The sequence below is a fragment of the Lampetra planeri genome, chromosome 74, assembly GCF_965212315.1.
Source record: "Lampetra planeri chromosome 74, kcLamPlan1.2.h2, whole genome shotgun sequence".
In the NCBI taxonomy this organism is placed as follows: domain Eukaryota; kingdom Metazoa; phylum Chordata; class Hyperoartia; order Petromyzontiformes; family Petromyzontidae; genus Lampetra; species Lampetra planeri.
In genome coordinates this window covers 3,116,475-3,135,896 of record NC_136179.1, presented here as the reverse complement: position 1 = coordinate 3,135,896, position 19,422 = coordinate 3,116,475, and the positions used below count along the sequence as shown (strand labels likewise).

Below are 19,422 nucleotides of genomic sequence, written 5' to 3'. Positions count from 1 at the left end.
TAGTGTACGTGCAAGCGAACTGTGCTCGTATGTATGTAATATGTCCTTTGGACATGCGAACAGGAGGTCGTATATGCGAACTGGGGGGTGCAGGATTAGGATCGGATAAAAAATATTAGAATAACACTATGGTGGTATTAGAATTACACTGAGCTAGAATTTATGTTACATGTAGATGCACATCGGGAGTGGTGAATTCAACCTGGGAGGTGCGCGGTTTTGATCGCATCAAAATTATTATAATAACAACGTGGTCCTATTAGAATCACGCCATCTACTGCTGCTGATGTTTGGGTGGCGGCTTCCGATTCGGGCTCAGCTCTTCCTTTACTCGCCTGGATGGTGCCGCGGGACGCAGCGTCTCATCCGACAGGCGTTGCAGCAGCTGGGTGATGGCATCCGTGAGTTTGTCAACTTTCTCTTCAAGTTGAGGCCGTTTCCCTCGTGGTCTCCTGTCTCTGGGCGTGCTGTAGGTTGCTCATGGCCGAGTTGGAGCTGCATGTTGAATCGGGTGTAGAGGTTATTTTAACAATATATTTAAGGACTGTGTTGTGTTTAGAATGCGTCTCGACAAGGAAGGTGACTTGTCCTACACGGGCAGCCAATTTTTTTACAATTTCTGTCATCAAACAGTGTGAGTTCATTCATGAGTAGTATTTGCTGAGCCATGATGACATTAACCTACATACAGTTATGATTAAACAAAGTAATATTTAGTCACTTAATTCTCAGTTCAGACATGATCATCGCAATCATTTCCAAAGACGTGTGCGGTCCCGCGAGAGCAGTGCCCGGCCACAAACAGCCGGGCAGCAGAAGCAGCAGAATCAGAAGTAGCAGCGTCGCCCTCGAAATGTGTTGTTGCTGCTGTTGTTGCTTCTTTTGAAGTCATATACGCAGGGTGGTCCGTGATGGGATGACGCCTTTGATTAAATACTTTGATCAATCGCACCCGATTGATGCCCTTGATCGTCGCATTTGATCAACTCAGACATTGTAAACTCTCACATGTTAAACTCAAACATATAATATTATAAATCATGCTCTCATGCCCTTTGGATTGCACCCGTTGGGTTGCACTCCCTCGTCGAGGAGGCCGCTCTCCTCCTATTCTACGGTTACATGCTTATTTATTACATTAACATCATGCTAATCTCTCACACTGTGGTCGTACGTATGGTAAGTGAATATGCGAACCAGGGGTAGGATATGCAGCATAAGAATCGAATTACAATTATTCGAATCCCGCTAGTCGTATTAGAATCACACTGTCAACTGTTGGATGAATGTGTCGTATCAATGTAATAGAATAGCTATATACAGTATATACACATACAAAGAATATAACAATCACACATTTTTACATATAAACAATACACATGATTTAAAAAACGTATTTTTAAAATACATGTTCATTGTTTTTGAAACTGAGAATGTCGAGGTTCATGTGGGGAGCCTACCAAGTGATGCGCATTCGCTCCACCTCACGGGACATTTACTTTTACGCGTTTAACAGCCAACACATACACACATGACGCTGCGGATATTTCTTCACAGTTTCATGTCCTCTTCGCCCCTCCCCCCCAACACGATGTGTCCAGTTTATACTACAGACTCCGTAGATAATAATATTTTACTGCTTACATACCATTATTCTTGCAAGGGCGGGGGATGCTGGGTGGGGGGGTAGCGGCCCAGCCCCTAGCCTGGCAACGTGCCAACTCCGCCTCCTCGCCAATGTAGGCCAGGAGGGGGGCTACGCATGGCACAAGGCCTCAACACGCCTATGGTAAGTACAAAGTTCCAAGTTTCTTACACTAACAAATCAAGTCCAATGTTTTCTATTATTAAACACATTAGTTGACAAACATTACAATAATAATGTTTGTGTGCACAAAACTCCTTATTTTTAGGTTGCTAAATTTTCCATTTTTTGCTGCGCTTTTATGACGCTGCGACGGTCTGCCTGTCTGTGATGTGGCCATGTACGCCCATGTGTATGTGTGTGTCAGTCCATATGTGTGTGTTAGTCCACATGTGTGTGTGTTAGTCCACATGTGTGTGTGTTAGTCCACATGTGTGTGTGTTAGTCCACATGTGTGTTAGTCCACATGTGTATGTAAGTCTATACATGTGTGTGTCACTCAATATGTGTGTGTAAGTCAATGCGTTTGTGTGAGTCCATATGTGTGTACATCCATGTCTGTGTATCTCAAGTAGATGTCTGTGTGTCGTATGTGTGTAGGGCTGTGTGTGTATCAGTCTATCTATGTGTGTCTAAGCCCATGTGTGTGTGTCTTAGTCCACATGTGTGTGAGTAAGTACATATGTGTGTTTACGCGATTTTTGGCAACGCCACGGGGCTGCATTCACTTTAAATCGAGGACAATGGAGGGAATGGAGAACGTGTTTTTCCATGTATTCAAAATAAGCGCATAATTACACACCGAGATGCACTTACATATTCACGCATGAAGTACAATGGGCACATTACCCTTCGGTATGTTAATATACATGCGGATTGTAACTTCCAAAATTACCAAATAGAATGCAAATATCCTGAAAGACAAAGGATTGGATCCTAGGGGGGGAGTTATAAGGCGGCTCAGAAGCAGAGCTCAATGCCATTTCGAGAGGGAACTTGATGAGGTTGGACGCTCGACTCGTCGCTCTGCTGATCGCCCTTCAACCGCGAGACAACGAAGCCTGGCGAGCACAATTGCTGTGTCGACAGTTAGGCGACTTTGCGTCGGGAGAGTTCGTGGCGACATCTTCAGACGGGTTCCAGACATCGACATACCGTGAATCTCCAAGTAAGTGTCTATTTTCGCGGATGAACTCTTAAACGTGTTCGTCGTAAAATTTACGGGAATTTTTTTGCGTCTCGGTTAGACGCGAGTGTCGTTCTTGTTTTAGCAGTTAAAAAAATCCAAAACTCAACGCTAAACACTTTAAATCGAGGCCGATTGCGTACTTTTGACTCGATAACACCGCTGCTGTTACTACGCTCACATGGAGCAGAGAAGCTCTCCACAGCCCCACGCACACGGAGGCAAGAAGCCATTGAATTGCTCTGTGTGTGGGAAGTCCTTTTCACGGCCATCACATCTTCAGAGACACCAGAGAACACACACGGGCGAGAAGCCATTCCTGTGCTCTGTGTGTGGGGAGGCATTTGCACGGGCATCAACTCTTCAAACTCATCAGAGAACACACACGGGCGAGAAACCATTCCTGTGCCCTGTGTGTGGGAAGGCATTTGCACAGTCATCACATCTTCAGAGTCATCAGAGAACACACACGGGCGAGAAGCCATTCCTGTGCCCTGTGTGTGGGGAGGCATTTGCACGGTCATCAACTCTTCAAACTCATCAGAGAATACACACGGGCGAGAAGCCATTCCTGTGCCCTGTGTGTGGGAAGGCATTTGCACGGTCATCAACTCTTCAAACTCATCAGAGAACACACATGGGCGAGAAGCCATTCCTGTGCCCTGTGTGTGGGAAAACATTTGCAAAGTCATCACAACTTCAGAGTCATCAGAGAACACACACGGGTGAGAAGCCATTCCTGTGCCCTGTGTGTGGGAAGGCATTTGCACACTCGTCAACTCTTCAAGACCATCAGAGAACACACACGGGAGAGAAGCCATTCCTGTGCCCTGTGTGTGGGAAGGTATTTGCACAGTCATCACATCTTCAGAGTCATCAGAGAACACACACGGGCGAGAAGCCATTCCTGTGCTCTGTGTGTGGGGAGGCCTTTACACGGGCATCAACTCTTCAAGAGCATCAGAGAACACACACGGGCGAGAAGCCGTTCCTGTGCTCTGTGTGTGGGAAGGCATTTGCACAGTCATCAACTCTTCAAGAGCATCAGAGAACGCACACGGGTGAGAAGCCATTCCTGTGCCCTGTGTGTGGGAAGAAATTTGCAAACTCATCAAATCTTCAGAGTCATCAGAGAACACACACGGGCGAGAAGCCATTCCTGTGCCCTGTGTGTGGGAAGGCATTTTCACAGTCGTCAACTCTTAAAAGGCATCAGAAGGTCCACAATGATAGAAAACTGAAATCAAAAGATGAAATTCAAGGTCCTGCAATGAGTCCTGAAGAAGTTTCCACCTTCGATCCCATGCAGTTGGATCCCGAGAGATGGCTGGATGTCATAGAGTGGCTCGGGGATCAAACCTAGAGCTCGGGGTGACTGAAAAAATATTACGTCATGTGGTTATACCTATTAAGCCGTATCGATAACTTTTGTGTGTAATTTTTACCATTTTAGTTTCACAGTTTTTGTGATAGTTTAATGACGTGCACAGTGGTGGTTTGTAATGTTATCGGATTACGTGCCGAAGTGGTGTGATGAGCACTGGTTGTGAGAGGGTTCAATTGTAGTCGTTAAGTGTCCCTGTTGAGCTAAAGTTGGAATGCGTCTGTAGGTACATCTTTACTCAACATTTTAAACGTTTTTTTCAAGTATATAGCTTTTTTTGAATGCTATTAATCGACTTTAGATAGACGATTTCAGGATGTATATTGATGACGCGTTCGTTGGATATATGGCCTTGACTTCAACATAGACGCACAGTGAACAAATGTGGTGAATTCCTGGAACGGAAATAGTTTGCATTGTACTGGAAATGTGTGAAAATAGGACGTAATAAATATTCCCTTCGAGTTTTGACGTAAAAATGATTGCAGATGAATAAAAACGTATTTTTAACAAATGTTTGTCCGGTCTTTATTTTATAATGTTCCTAGAAAAAACATGTTAAGATAATTTCAGGTGGAGGATCTCCGTCACACAAGTGTGCCCTTAACCGGCAGCATCTTGGCTGTCTACCCGATTAACACGTGTTCCTTGAGGGGAAAGGTCCCCGTAGTTAACCGTTCATCAACGTACCAGTCCCTAATCCCGAAGTATGTTGGGGATAAACTGTACTTTAAAACATGTAAACTGTAATACTATAAACGATAACACTAAACATTAAACGATTATAAACTAGTGTATTAGTAGGTATTATAATATCATTAGAAGCATTATAATCACAGTGTGGTCGTATAAGAATCGCTAATATGTATGTATAGTGTACATGCAAGGATCGGATACAATTATTACAATTACAACATGGTCATATTACAATCACGATTTTCACTGGTAGATTTCATCGAATAACAAAAGACGGAATATATTTGTATAAATACACGCACAGAATCATAAACTCATGAGATTATGAATCGTTACAATGATTATAAGAATCACAAATTGTGACAAAAACTAAATCCCACAATCAAAACACCACGCTCACGTGACGAATTCTTAAACAAACTGCAACACTCAAGTGACAGAACTCAACAAAAAAACGCCCAATAAAAAGAACAACATCAATGGCCAAATCCTAAAAACAGACAACACACGCACGTTAGTAGCTGTTAGAAGAAAACAACACCTAGCACCTTCAACTAAACACATTATACAGCCCCAAACAGCCAACTCGTAAATGGGGCGGTATATGACAGCCTTCGCTGCTGTCGACGGGGCCAAGCAGCGAGTGTTTAACTCCATTGTTTCAGAATCCGTGTCATCAACCGGTCACAGCGCCTTACCCAAACTACATCTCCCCAACAAGGCAGCCTTCCCTATGCTGTGTATTTTAGCAGTATATTTACGGACGCACTTGAAGATAACAATTCGTCTAGAAAAGGCAGGCGACTTGTTCTACCAACACGATTTCAAATTTCTACCGAAATAAGTATGAGTTCATTCATGAGTAGTATTCACTAAGCCCCGGTTGCACTAACCTACACACAGTTATGATTAATCAAAGTAAACATTAGTCGCTCATCCCAGCTCAAACATGATCATACGAATTATTTCCAAATCCGTGTCGGGTCCCACGAGAATAGGGCACGTCCACAAACTCTCAAATTGTAAACTCACATTGCATTCTCTAACATTATAACCTCTAAGAATATAACCTTTAAACTATGAGCTATACATTTCAACGCTTTAAAATAACACTACAAACTAGTGTCATAGTAAACTATAATGTTGTGAACTCGTATTACAGATTAGAACACCGTACATTGAATTGTGATATTCGAATCTCATTCGAATTCTTAGCTTCACACTCGTGAGTATGTAACATGTATGTAATATGCATGAATGTAATGTCTGTATGTAACATGTATGCATGTAATATGGACGTGCGAACCAAGGGTGGGATATGTGAAACGGAAGGTGCAGGATCAGGATGGGATTAAAATTATTTGAATAACACTTTGGTGGTATTAATATCAAGCTGTCCACTAATGGATGGATGTTCCATCTAAATGGAATCAAATAACAATATTCAGTATGAATATGTAAAATAATCGCACAAACCCAATATTAGCACGTGAAATAATGAATCATTACAATTGCAATGACTCCGGACTCAGACTGCAGAGGGTTATTTTATTTAGCCTTTAACGCGGTTTCAGACCCCAGGCGTCACGATATAGCAACGACGACGACGAGACAGCAACCAGCCAAAACAGCCCCAAACCTCGTTCCTCCCCCTCTCTCATTCTCGACGTGAACCTCCGCCCACACTTGGTCTCGCCTTCCCTTCTCGAACTCTCTCTATCTTGTCCCTTAGTTGATGCACTGTCTTTACATCACCCACCTCTATGACCTTTACCTGACCCCGCCATGGGCGGAGCAACTTGGGGGACATACAGATATGTATGTCAATTATCTGTTCAATCGAACCGGAGGTCGGATATGTGAACTGTGGGGGGGGGGGGGGTACAGGGCAAGAATCGCATTCAATTTTTAGAATAACAATATGGTCGTATTAGCATTTTAATGGACTTTAATATATGTTACGTGCAAATGCAAATCGTTAGTCGTAAATGCGAGGGAGGGGTTAAGAGGTGCACGTTAAATCCAGCTTTAACATTTATTTTAGCATCATATTTAAGGACACTGTTGTTGATAAGAATTCGTCTGGACATGGCAAGTGCCTTGTTCTACTAGATCAACCAAAATTAGTACAACATTAGTACAATGTCGGTTATTCAGGAGTGTGATTTCATTCATAAGTAGTATTCACAGAGCCCCGATGACACTAACCTACCTAAAGTTATGGTTAAACAAAGTAATCTTGAGTGACTTAATTCTCAGCTCAGACATGATCATCGCAATCATTTCCAAAGACGTGTGGGGTCCTGCAAGAGCAGGTCCCGACTACAAACAGCTTGGCAGCAGAATCGGAAGTAGCTGCGCCGCCCTCGAAATGTGATGTTGCTGCTGTTGTTGTCGCTGCTGTTGTTGCTGCTGTAGTTGCTTCTGTTGCTGTTATATACGCAGGGAGGTGGTGTTCCGTGATGGGATGACGCCTTTGATCAAAGACTGATCAAACTTAACTAATTGACGCCCTTGATGGTCGCATTTGATCAACTCTGATATTGTAGACTCTCACATCTTAAGCGCTATCATAGTGAAACATAATATTATAACCTATGAACTACAACCTATCCATTGCAACGCTGTAAAATAATATTACCTATTGGGGTTCACTCCCTCGTCGAGAAGGCGCTCTCTTCCTTTTCTAAAGTTACATGCTAATTTCTCTGCATTCACTTTAAATCGAGGACAAAGCTTTTCGATTTATTCAAAATAGGCGCACAATTACACACTGAGATGCACTTACATATTCATGCATGAAGCACAATGGGCACATTACCCTTCGGTATGTTAATAGACATGCGGATTGTACCTTCCAAAATTAACAATCGAATGCAAATATCCTGAAAGACAAAGGATTGGATCCTAGGGGGGGAGTTATAAGGCGGCTCAGAAGCAGAGCTCAATGCCATTTCGAGAGGGAAATTGATGAGGTTGGATGCTCGACTCGTCGCTCTGCTCATCGCCCTTCAACCGCGAGACAACTCAGCCTGGCGAGCACAATTGCTGTGTCGACATTTAGGCGACTTTGTGTCGGGAGAGTTCGTGGCGACATCTTCAGACGGGTTTCAGACATCGATATACCGTGAATCTCCAAGTAAGTGTCTATTTTCGCGGATAAACTCTTAAACGTTTTCGTCGTTAAATTAGCGGGATTTTTTTGCGTCTCGGTTAGACGCGAGTGTCGTTCTTGTTTCAGCAGTTAACAAAATCCAAAACTCAACGCTAAACATCCTTGCGGCCGATAGCGTACTTTTGACTCAATAACACCGCTGCTGTTACTACGCTCACATGGAGCAGAGAGGCTCTCCACAGCCCCACGCACACGGAGCAAGAAGCCATTCAATTGCTCTGTGTGTGAGAAGTCCTTTTCACGGTCATCACATCTTAAGAGACACCAGAGAACACACACGGGCGAGAAGCCATTCCTGTGCCCTGTGTGTGGTAAGACATTTGCACACTCGTCAACTCTTCAGAACCATCAGAGAACACACACGGGCGAGACGCCATTCCTGTGCCCTGTGTGTGGGAAGGCATTTGCACGGTCATCAACCATGAACAGGCATCAGAAGGTTCACAATGATAGGAAACTGAAATCAAAAGTTGAAATTCAAGGTGCTGCAATGAGTCCTGAAGAAGTTTCCACCTTCGATCCCATGCAGTTGGATCCCGAGAGATGGCTGGATGTAATGGAGTGGCTCGAGAGTCAACCAGAGAGCTCGGGGTGACTGAAAACATATTATGTCATGTGGTTATACCTTTTAATCGGTATAGAGTACTTTTTGGTTATAATTTTGACCATTTTAGTTCTACAGTTTTTGGGAGAGTTTCGTGACGTGCACAGTGGTGGTTTGTAATGTTATCGGATTACTTGCCGAAGTGGTGTGAAGAGCACTGGTTGTGAGAGGGTTCAATTGTAGTCGTTAAGTGTTCCTGTTGAGCTAAAGTTGGAATGCGTCTGTAGGTACATCTTTACTCAACATTTTAGCTTTTTTTGATAGGTATTAATCGGCTTTAGATAGCCGGTTTTCAGAATGTACATTGATGGCGCGTTCGTTGGATATATGGCCTTGACTTCAACATAGACGCAGAGTGAACAAATGTGGTTAACTAATAAGGAAATCATGGTGAATTATATTTTAACGCTTTGGTATTCCTGGAACGGAAATGGTTTGCATTGTACTGGAAATGTGTGAACATAGGACATAATAAATATTCCCTTCGAGTTTTGACGTAAAAATGATTGCAGATGAATAAAAACGTATTTTTAACAAATGTTTGTACGGTCTTTATTTCATAATGTTCCTAGAAAAAACATGTTAAGAGATTTTCAGGTGGAGGATCTCCGTCACACAAGTGTGCCCTTACCCGGCAGCATCTTGGCTGTCTACCCGATTAACACGTGTTCCTTGAGGGGAAAGGTCCCCGTAGTTAATCCTTCATCAACGTACCAGTCCCTAATCCCTACTTATGTCGGGGATAAACTGTACTCTATAACATGTAAACTAATACTATAAACGATAACACTAAACATTAAACGATTATAAACTAGTGTATTAGTAGGTATTATGATATCATTAGAAGCATTAGAATCACAGTGTGGTCGTATAAGAATCGCTAATATGTATGTATAGTGTACATGCAAGGATCGGACACAATTATTACAATTACAACATGGTCATATTACAATCACGATTTTCACTGCGATATGTAATCGAATAACAAAAGACGGAATATATTTGTATAAATACACGCACAGAATCATAAACTCATGAGATTATGAATCGTTACAATTATTATAAGAATCACAAATTGTGACAAAAACTAAATCCCACAATCAAAACACCACGCTCACGTGACGAATTCTTAAACAAACTGCAACACTCAAGTGACAGAACTCAACAAAAAAACGCCCAATAAAAAGAACAACATCAATGGCCAAATCCTAAAAACAGACAACACACGCACGTTAGTAGCTGTTAGAAGAAAACAACACCTAGCACCTTCAACTAAACACATTATACAGCCCCAAACAGCCAACTCGTAAATGGGGCGGTATATGACAGCCTTCGCTGCTGTCGACGGGGCCAAGCAGCGAGTGTTTAACTCCATTGCTTCAGAATCCGTGTCATCACACGGCCACAGCGCCTTAGCCAAACTACATCTCCCGAAAAAGGCAGCCTTCCCTATGCTGTGCATTATAGCAATATTTTTACGGACGCACTTGAAGATACCAATTCGTCTTGAAAAGGCAGGCGACTTGTTCTACCAACACGATTTCAAATTTCTACCGAAATAAGTATGAGTTCATTCATGAGTAGTATTCACTAAGCCCCGATGACATTAACCTACACACAGTTATGATTAAACAAAGTAAACATTCGTCGCTCATCCCAGCTCAGACATGATCATAGCAATTATTTCCAAATCCGTGTCGGGTCCCACGAGAACATGGCACTTCAACAAACTCTCAAATTGTAAACTCACATTGCATACTCTAACATTATAAACTCTAACAATATAACCTTTAAACTATGAGCTATACATTGTAACGCTTTAAAATAACACTACAAACTAGTGTTATAGTAAACTATAATGTTGTGAACTCTAACAATATAAGCTATGAGCGATACATTTTAACGCTATAAATTTATATCATAAACTAGTGTTACAGATTAGAACGAAGTACATTGAAGTGTGATATTCGAATCTCATTCGAAATTCGATTTAAAGCTTTCGTGACTGCAGGGGTTCATCTTCTTGGTTCTTTCGGTAAGTTACATAGAAGGACTTTACCGAAAGAACCAAGAAGATGAACTCATTCAAATTCTTAGCTTCACACCGTGGTCCTCTAAGAATCACACTATGCTCGTGAGTATATAACATGTCTGTATGTAATATGCATTAATATAATGTCTGTATGTATGTGTAGTATAGTAAACTACGGCGGGAGACCACTTGACAGGTAGCACACTTTATTCACACTTGGGTTGTCACAGTAACACGTGTTGTCACTACAGCTCACGCTACACGTTCCACCTGACACGTGTGGTATCTACAGCTCACGCTACACGTTCCACCTGACACTGGTGGTTACTACAGCTCACGCTACCCGTTCCACCCGGCTACACACAGACGGGCATTCCAGCCCCGTAGCATCCGGGGGAACCTCTAGACCCACCCCAGCTTGGGTACGAATCCCGACCACTGGGTCCCGCGACCCGGTCCTCACACGGACGTCTGGCCCCCGGGTCCCAAGGTCCCGCCTCTGAGCCACACAAGGCCCCGGTCCTTACAAGGACAGCGGGACTAGGTGTCTCAGGGCCCTATCTCTTCCTCCTCCGTCTTCCGTCTTCACTGGTCACCAACTTCTCCCCGAGCGCCCGCGCGCACCGCCTTATATAGCCCTCCGCTCCAAGGAGACGGAGCCTATGCGGACCGCAATGTGAGCACCCACCCTAGCCGACCAATCATCACGCGCTGCCACACGATCCCTTCTTGTGTCAGCGCACATAACCAATCACCACGCGCTGCCACACGATCCATCACTGTCAGCGCGCATCACCAACACACAGCCAATCACCATCACATAACCCATGATCCCGTGCTGACCTACGATCCCTCACCGTCAGCGCGCGTCACCAACACACAGCCAATCACCACGCGCTACCCCACGATCCCTACCAATAGCGCGTATCACCACTACATCACCCCCCCCCCCCCCCCCCCCCCACATAGCTCGCAGCCGGCCCGGCTGCCAAACAACAACAAACCAACAAAAAAAACCCCACTCCCGAAGTGTGCCCCGTAACACAACAACAACGCAACACAACAACACAACAACACAACAACACAACACAACCTATGTACAAACTGACGAGCAACACAATAAAGCTATTCCGAAAAAAAACGTGTCCAGTGTCTCCTTGACTACCGATCCCCCTTCCGCACGCTCCTTGAACGGGTGATAAAGCGGTCGAGCGGACGGGGAACGTAGTGACGAGACGCTCCGGCCGCGTCGGCCCGCATCCCCACCCCATTTATTCGGTCAGGAAAAGTTGCGCGACCTAGCGCGAGTCCGCCTGGCCGGTCCGTCATACGGGACGAGACGCTGTCGACCGTCCGGTGGCACCGGCAGCCCAGGAAGGCACGGTTCGGGCCTGGAAGAACCGGCCGTGCCCCGGGGATCTGGTCGCCGGTGGTCGGCAGCCGTCAGTTCCCGGACACCTGGGAGCGGATCAGGCGAAAACATGTGAGGATCAGGCGAAAGAATCTCCCTCCCCGGGTCGTCGGTCACATCACCTGCTCGGTCATCACGACACAAAGGAAGGCCATATGGTGGCGAGAGCGGTTTTAGCCGGGAGGGGTGAACGTACCACCAGCGCTTTCCCCATTTTATCTGAACACACTGGGGGCGTGCAACCCGCACGACCTCCACGGGTCCCCGCCATGGCCTCAACAATTTAGGTGACGTAGCCAAAGGTGCATGAGGGCAGTGCAGCCAGGCCCTATCGCCCGGTTTCCAATCGTGCACGGACACCTTCCGTGCACGCAAGCGCTCGTTGGCGACTTGCCGAGATCTCGAATTAAGCCGTGCTGCCTCCCGTGCCTCGGCGAGTTTAGCAATGTTAAATTTAATATGGTCGGTCAATTTGGAATTAGGCCGTGGCACGGAAAGTCCCAGCTGAGTCTCCATGGGCGGATCGGCCTCCCGACCATACATCAGATAAAATGGGGAAAACCCCGTAGCTGCGTGGGGGCCATTCTATACGCGGCGAAAACCCCCAGGACCTGCAAGTCCCAGTCAACCTGTGCCTCGCACACCTGCTGGCACAACATGGAGGTTAAAGTCCTGTGGAGTCGCTCCACCATCCCGTCAGTCTGTGGGTGGTACGGGGAGATACGCACCTTTTTAGTACCCAAAAGGTCGCACACCTCCTGCAGCAATTTACTCGAAAAATTATTTCCCTGGTCGGTCAGCAAGCGTTCGGGAGCCCCCTTGTCCAAGACGTAGCCTTGGACAAAAGCGTCCGCCACGGCCGCCGCTGACTGGTTGGCGAGTGGCCATGCCATAGGCCATCGGGTAAAGTATTCCACACCAACCAACAGGTACTTGTTACCCCTAGGCGTGACAGGAAAAGGCCCCAAAATATCCAGCGCAACGAGCTCATTGGTGCGCGAGACCTGAATAGACTGCAGTGGTGGATTTGGCGCAAAGGGCGGTGGTTTCCGTTTGGCGCAATCACACACCCCTTCAGTATATTGACCACATCGCTCCCCATCCCCGGTCAATAATAGTCCCGCTGGAGCAGAGCAAGCGTTTTGTTTACCCCCAGATGTAAGAGGCGTTCGTGTGCAGCCAAAACAACTTTGCCCCGCATAGCGGAAGGCACGACGAGTACGTGCCGCCGGGACATATTGTCCCACCTCATTAGCAGGCCCTGCTTGAGCAGCCAGGAGCCAGCCCGTGTTCGACCCTCCTCGGGACCCCCCGCCCTACGACGCAACGCGAGCAGGGAGCTGTCAGCCATCTGGAGTCGGCCCCACTCAATGAGAGACAGTGAGAGTAGCGAGTCCCCGCCCGCAGGGGTAGCGGGAACGTCAACCATCGGCGCATTCGTGGCCGCGACCAACTCACTCTCGGGCACAGCACCTGGCGGTTTACAGCGCGCCGACCCCATCAAGCACGCACATTCAGGACTAGGCGACAACCGCGACAGGGCATCCGCGTTGGTGTCGCGCAACCCCTTACGGTAAGTGGTCGTAAATTGATAGTCCTGGAGGACTTCCAACCACCGTGACAATTGGCCCGAGGGCTGGGCGACCCTCAATGAATACTGAAGCGCCGCGTGGTCCGTCCGGACCGTTAAATGACGGCCATAGAGATAAGGTCAAAATTGCTGCACAAAAAAACAATAGCCAGCAACTCGCGACGGGTGACGCAGTAGCGCTGTTCCGTAGGCGACAAAACCCTGATACCATAGGTGACCATCCGTTCAACTCCCTCAACGACCTGTGAGAGCACCCCCCCAATGCCCGTGTTACTAGCATCAGTATCCAGCAAGAAGGGACTCGTAAAGTCAGGGTAACGTAAGGGCGGGGCACCCACCAAGGCGTCCCGAAGGGAGCAGAACGCGGCCTCCTCCTCTGGCCCCCATCGAAACCTGACTCCCTTGGCTGTTAGAGCGTGCAAGGGTTTGGCAATGGTGGCGAAATGCTCAACGAATCGGCGGTAGTAGGACGCAAAACCAATGAAGCTGCGGACCTCAGAAACAGACTTGGGCGTTGGCCATGAACTGACACAGTTCGTCTTCGCGGGATCAGTGGAGATGCCTGAAGAATCGACAATGTGGCCCAAGTACCTCACGGATTTCCGCAGAAGGTGGCATTTCGCCGGTTTAAACTTCAACTTAGCCAATCGCATCCACAAGAACACCCCTCTTAATCACTGGAGGTGTTCCTCAAAAGTTTTACTGAAAACAATGACATCGTCAAGGTAAATTAAGCAAGTATCCCATTGCAGACCCGACAAAACCAATTCCATAAGGCGCTGAAACGTCGCGGGAGCGGAGTGGAGTCCCATGGGCAACCGATTAAACTGGAACAGGCCCCCTGGGGTCCGAAATGCTGTCTTAGGTTTAGACTCATCGTCGAGTTGCAGCTGCCAGAATCCCGACAGTAAGTCAAGTGTAGAAAAATACTGCGCCCCAGACAATGCGTCCAGGGACTCATCCATTCTGGGGAGCGGATACGCGTCAGCCACGGAGATTTTATTCAGGCGACGGAAATCTACACAAAAACGCAAGGACCCATCTTGCTTTTTAACCAGAATGATAGGTGCTCCCCACGGACTGGATGAGGGCGAAATGATGTCGGCCGTCAGCATGTCATTGACGGCCGATTGAACGTGTTCCTTCTCGGCAGGACTCAGCCGGAAGGGATTCTGCCGGACTGGTGCTGCATCGCCTGTTTCAATGTGGTGGCGTAACAGGTCTGTGCACCCAATATCATATTTGTGCGTGCTGAACACATCGGAGAATTCGATCAGCAGAGCACGCAGCGCACCCAATTGCACCCTTGACAAATCACTGGAGTCCGCACACAGCGAATCGACCCATTCAAGGTCATCACCCGATAGAATTTTCTGCGCCGGGACGGGATCAACATGTGCAACAAGGCGCTCTTCCGCAGGGACCCGTGCCGCGTGAGCAAGCACGGTGCCCTGCGGAATAACGGCCGGCCGCGAACCAGCGTTTAACACCATAACGAACGGGTCCCCGTCAGCCCGAACCAACGTTTGAGCCACCGCCAAATGCAGACCCCCGACAGCTCTATTCGATGGACCCAAAAGCATGCCTTGTCCCGCAGTCTCCCCACCCAATGGCTTCCGCAACCGGAGGGGTATCAACATCTGCGAACCCGGGGGCACGTGCACCGTCTGTGTCGCTAGCGCTTGGATCGTCGCGCACGCCGTCCGTATTTCAGTAGGGTTAGATAAAAATGAAATACGGCAACCCAATGGCAGCTCAATACAACGTTGATCCACGAAAATTTTAATGGGCATCTTAGCCAAAAAATCTGTGCCCAACAGACAAGGAACCGCTAGGGAAGAGGAGACGAAAACAGGTCCCGCCAATTTAATATCCCCTATGCAAATGGTCGCCCGAATCTGACCGATAATACCCAACGAGCCCCCAAATGGCACGTCCACCGGAAGCAGAGGTCGACATTGGACGGGGAGAATGTTATAAATGAGGTCGGAAATTATAGTCGCCGACGCTCCCGTGTCCACCAACACCCTGACCTCGACCCCGTCTATGAATCCCGTAATGACCGACGAACCGGTCGCCGCGGCCACTATTCTGTGGCCCAACTCGGACCATTTAATGTCCCCCCGGCCCCGTACGAACCCCCCTCTTCGAACCGAATCCCCGACCCCCAATCGCACATCCTCCACCGCAAAGCGACGGCCCATGTGTGTCGTGTATGTAGGCCGAGCATGTGAAGTGCCGCGACTTGCCGGGGGTAGTTGGGACGACTTGGGGCCTTGGTCGTCGTCCAACCGAGGTCCCGTGGCGCGCTGACGTGGAGCGCGGCACCCGGACGCCACGTGGCCCCGAAGGCCGCAGTTGAAGCACGTGATGAGGGACGTCGGAGGTCTCGGTTGCTCCAGCTTGCGGGTCGATCGCAGAGGCGAACGACCCCCCGACCTCCAATCCCCCGTTCGTGCTGCAGCGAACGCCTCCTCCCGTGGGCGAACGACTTGGGGCTCGGTGACCACCGGGGCCGGAGCTGAGACCGCAGCAGCAGTGCAGACGACCACCTGTTTCCGCTTCAGGACCTCGTGCGCCTGGATACTCGTTGCAACACGCAATGAACATATGTCCACTTCGTCGGCCGTGTTGATGGGGACCCCCAGGTCCTGCGCCAACTTCAGCAGTTGTTCCAAAACCATAGCGTCCTGCCCCTCCTCGTCCATACGAGGGAACGCGGCATCGGCGAGAGCCAACAACGCCGTGCGGTAGGCGAGCGCGGTCTCTGTGTCCGCCTTCCGTCGCTCGTAAAATTGGTGGCGGCAGGCCGAAGGTGGTCCGTTCACTTTGGCCATGAGGCCCAGCGCAGCCTTGAGCGTGGAGCGGTCCGATCTCGGTGCGGACCTGAAGGCCGCGAGCGTGTCATCGTCCAACATGGCAGGCAGTGCCCGCAGCGCCGTAGCGTCGGACCAGGCCGACATCTCTTGATGGGCGAGAAATCTTCGTTGGAATGCGCCCCAGTCCCCGCCTTCTGCCTTGAAGGCGGTCAACGCGGGAAGACGCTGCTGGAAAATGATGTCATCCTCTGCCTTGTGACTCTCCCGCGCCGCACCGTCAACCTGCAAAATGGCAGCCCCTATGGCGGGTGGCTGATGGCGGCCCGCAGCGCGCGCTGACGACGTAAGCGGCAGGGATTGGAGGACTCCCGTTACGTGTTGCTCGCAGTTCCCGCCAATAGATGACCGCTAAGCAGAAATGGCGGGAATTTCAAAATCGTTTTGGCGGGAATCAACAACGTGAGCCCTTTCAATGTCCGTCGACGTTCTCGCTCCTCCAGACGTGGTGATCTCCGCTAGGATGGACGCCGCGGCGAGTAGTAGCTCTGCCAGGCGGGAGTGCGCGTCGCGGAGTCCGGCATCAGCCCCTAGCCGCTCGTTGGGCACCCATGAGGGGTCCTGTGGCGCCGGCATCTCCTCATCTTCTCCCCCTGATGCCTGCTGGCCCGAGTCGTCGTGGTTTTCCTCCCGGTCACACTCGTGAGTCCGATGAGTCTTCCTGGTATCCATGGCTGGAAGATTGTTTCACTCCAGACGCCAGTTGTAGTATTGTGAATGACGGCGGGAGACCACTTGACGGGTAGCACACTTTATTAACACTTGTCTTGCCACAATAACACGTGTGGTCACTACAGCTCACGCTACACGTTCCACCCGACACGTGTGGTTACTACAGCTCACGCTACACGTTCCACCCGACACGTGTGGTTACTACAGCTCACGCTACACGTTCCACCCGGCTACACACACACGGGCATTCCAGCCCCATAGCATCCGGGGGAACCTACAGACCCACCCCAGCTTGGATGTGGGTCACGACCTCTGGGTCCCGCGGCCCGGCCCTCACACGGACGTCCGGCCCCGGGTCCCAAGGTCCCACCTTTGAGCCACACAGGGTCCCGGTCCCCACAAGGACAGCGGGACTAGGGGTCTCAGGGCCCTATCTCTTCCTCCTCCGTCTTCTGTCTTCACTGGTCACCAACTCCCCGAGCGCCCCCGCGCACCGCCTTATAGAAGCCCTCCGCTCCCGAGGAGACGGAGCCTATGCGGACCGCGATGTGAGCACCCACCTTAGTCGACCAATCACCACGCGCTGCCACACGATCCCTTCACTGTCAGCGCGCGTCACCAACACACAGCCAATCACCACCACATAACCCATGACCCCGCGCAGACCTACGATCCCTCACTGTCAGCGCGCGTCACCAACACACAGCCAATCACCACGCGCTGACACACGATCCCTACTGCCAGCGCATATCAACACTACAGATACATTCTCCACACAACACTCATTCGAAATTTGCATGACGTCTTAAATGTTGGCGAATTTGGACAAGAAATGGTCCTTGCCGATTAACGTCTGGATGTTCACAACCATGGGTTGAAGCAAGCCTGACCGCCTACAGCCCCCTCACAACCATTTACGGCCTTGGGCCAGGAAAGTCACGAAAAAAATTGCGCACGAACGACGCATCCACGCAAACTCCCGATGCTCCGTTTTGAATTAGATAATTTTATTTCTTCATTGAAGCTTATATAATTTTACATCTGGAAGCCTTCATTGAAAACAACATTTCGTGTGAATTTTCTCTTGTCGTTAAGTAGATGGCCTTACTGGGGTTCGGTTCGATGCGGACTTTCACCTGGTTGGGATTGCAGGGTGGAGATAAGGCGACATAGAGCTAACCGTGCCAGAAAACCGCCGTCTGCAGATCGATTCCAACGTGAGCTAACGTCTGTCCCTGCGCCTCCATCATTCATGCAGGGGGCGCGTAGGTTTGCAGCGCCCCCTGCATGAAAACGATGGAAAGTGCAGTGTTCATCACAGATAGACGAAGTGCGCTGATATAAGAGTACGAGCGGGAAGTACCCGGCGTTGCCTGGGCGAAAAAGACACACACACACATGGACTTAGACACACACGCACAGACATTCGCTTCAGATACACATGGAGTTACACACGCAATTCGACGTACACACATACAGCGACTCAAACACGTAGACTCTCACACACACATCGACCTAATTACACATGGATTTACACACATCGACTAAGAGACACACACATGGACTTACACACAACAAGGACCCACGCACACACATGGACTCACATACATATGTAATAAACGACTCTGTCAGGCTTTCCTGGTCTCCGTTGTCGTTTATTTAGGTTCTTCGTATCGCACCCCGCTGGTCCTCGCCTGGACCCGCGCCGCCTCCGCCGCGCGCCCCGCGACGCTCCGTGTGGCCCGCCCTCGCTGGTGGCCGCTCCGCTCTCTCCGTGTGCCCCGCACACGCCGCCAGCCACACCGCTCGCTCCGTGTGCCCCGCACACTCCGCTAGTCACTCACTAGCCACGTGTGCCCCGCACACTCTGCTAGTCACTCACTAGCCACGTGTGCCCCGCACACTCTGCTAGTCACTCACAAGCCACGTGTGCCCCGCACACTCTGCTAGCCTCTCACACTCTGCTAGCCCCGTCTACCCCACGCACACCGCTGGCCGACGGTGTGCGTAGGTCTTCGACCACGTGGCAGATGGCGCTGCTCCACCACGTGGCAGATGGCGCCATCTCCCGCACTGCCCAGCGTGGCTTCCACTATTCTCGCTCCGTTTCAACTTCCCGATCTCTTCCGGCTCTCTCCCTATATCCTTCC

At 49.1% G+C, this 19,422-nt stretch overlaps 1 protein-coding gene across 1 annotated transcript; it reads left to right on the top strand.

Annotated features, from left to right (window-relative positions):
• The first annotated feature begins 1,762 nt into the window (after positions 1-1,762).
• LOC144737827 (uncharacterized) lies at positions 1,763-16,882 on the top strand. Its single transcript, XM_078620702.1, has 5 exons — positions 1,763-1,789; positions 3,115-4,011; positions 8,319-8,525; positions 12,092-12,164; positions 16,749-16,882. The coding sequence occupies exons 1-5, from the start codon at positions 1,763-1,765 to the stop codon at positions 16,880-16,882; spliced, it is 1,338 nt and encodes a 445-aa protein (XP_078476828.1).
• The last annotated feature ends 2,540 nt before the right edge of the window (positions 16,883-19,422 follow it).

Coding starts and splice junctions, on each gene's coding strand:
- LOC144737827 (XM_078620702.1), top strand. CDS start 1,763: ATGGCACAAGGCCTCAACACGCCTATG. Junction 4,012..8,318: donor TGTGCCCTGTGTGTGGGAAG/GCATTTTCACAG, acceptor GTGTGTGAGAAG/TCCTTTTCACGGTCATCACA. Junction 12,165..16,748: donor GTCGCCGGTGGTCGGCAGCC/GTCAGTTCCCGG, acceptor TCTGCCTTGAAG/GCGGTCAACGCGGGAAGACG.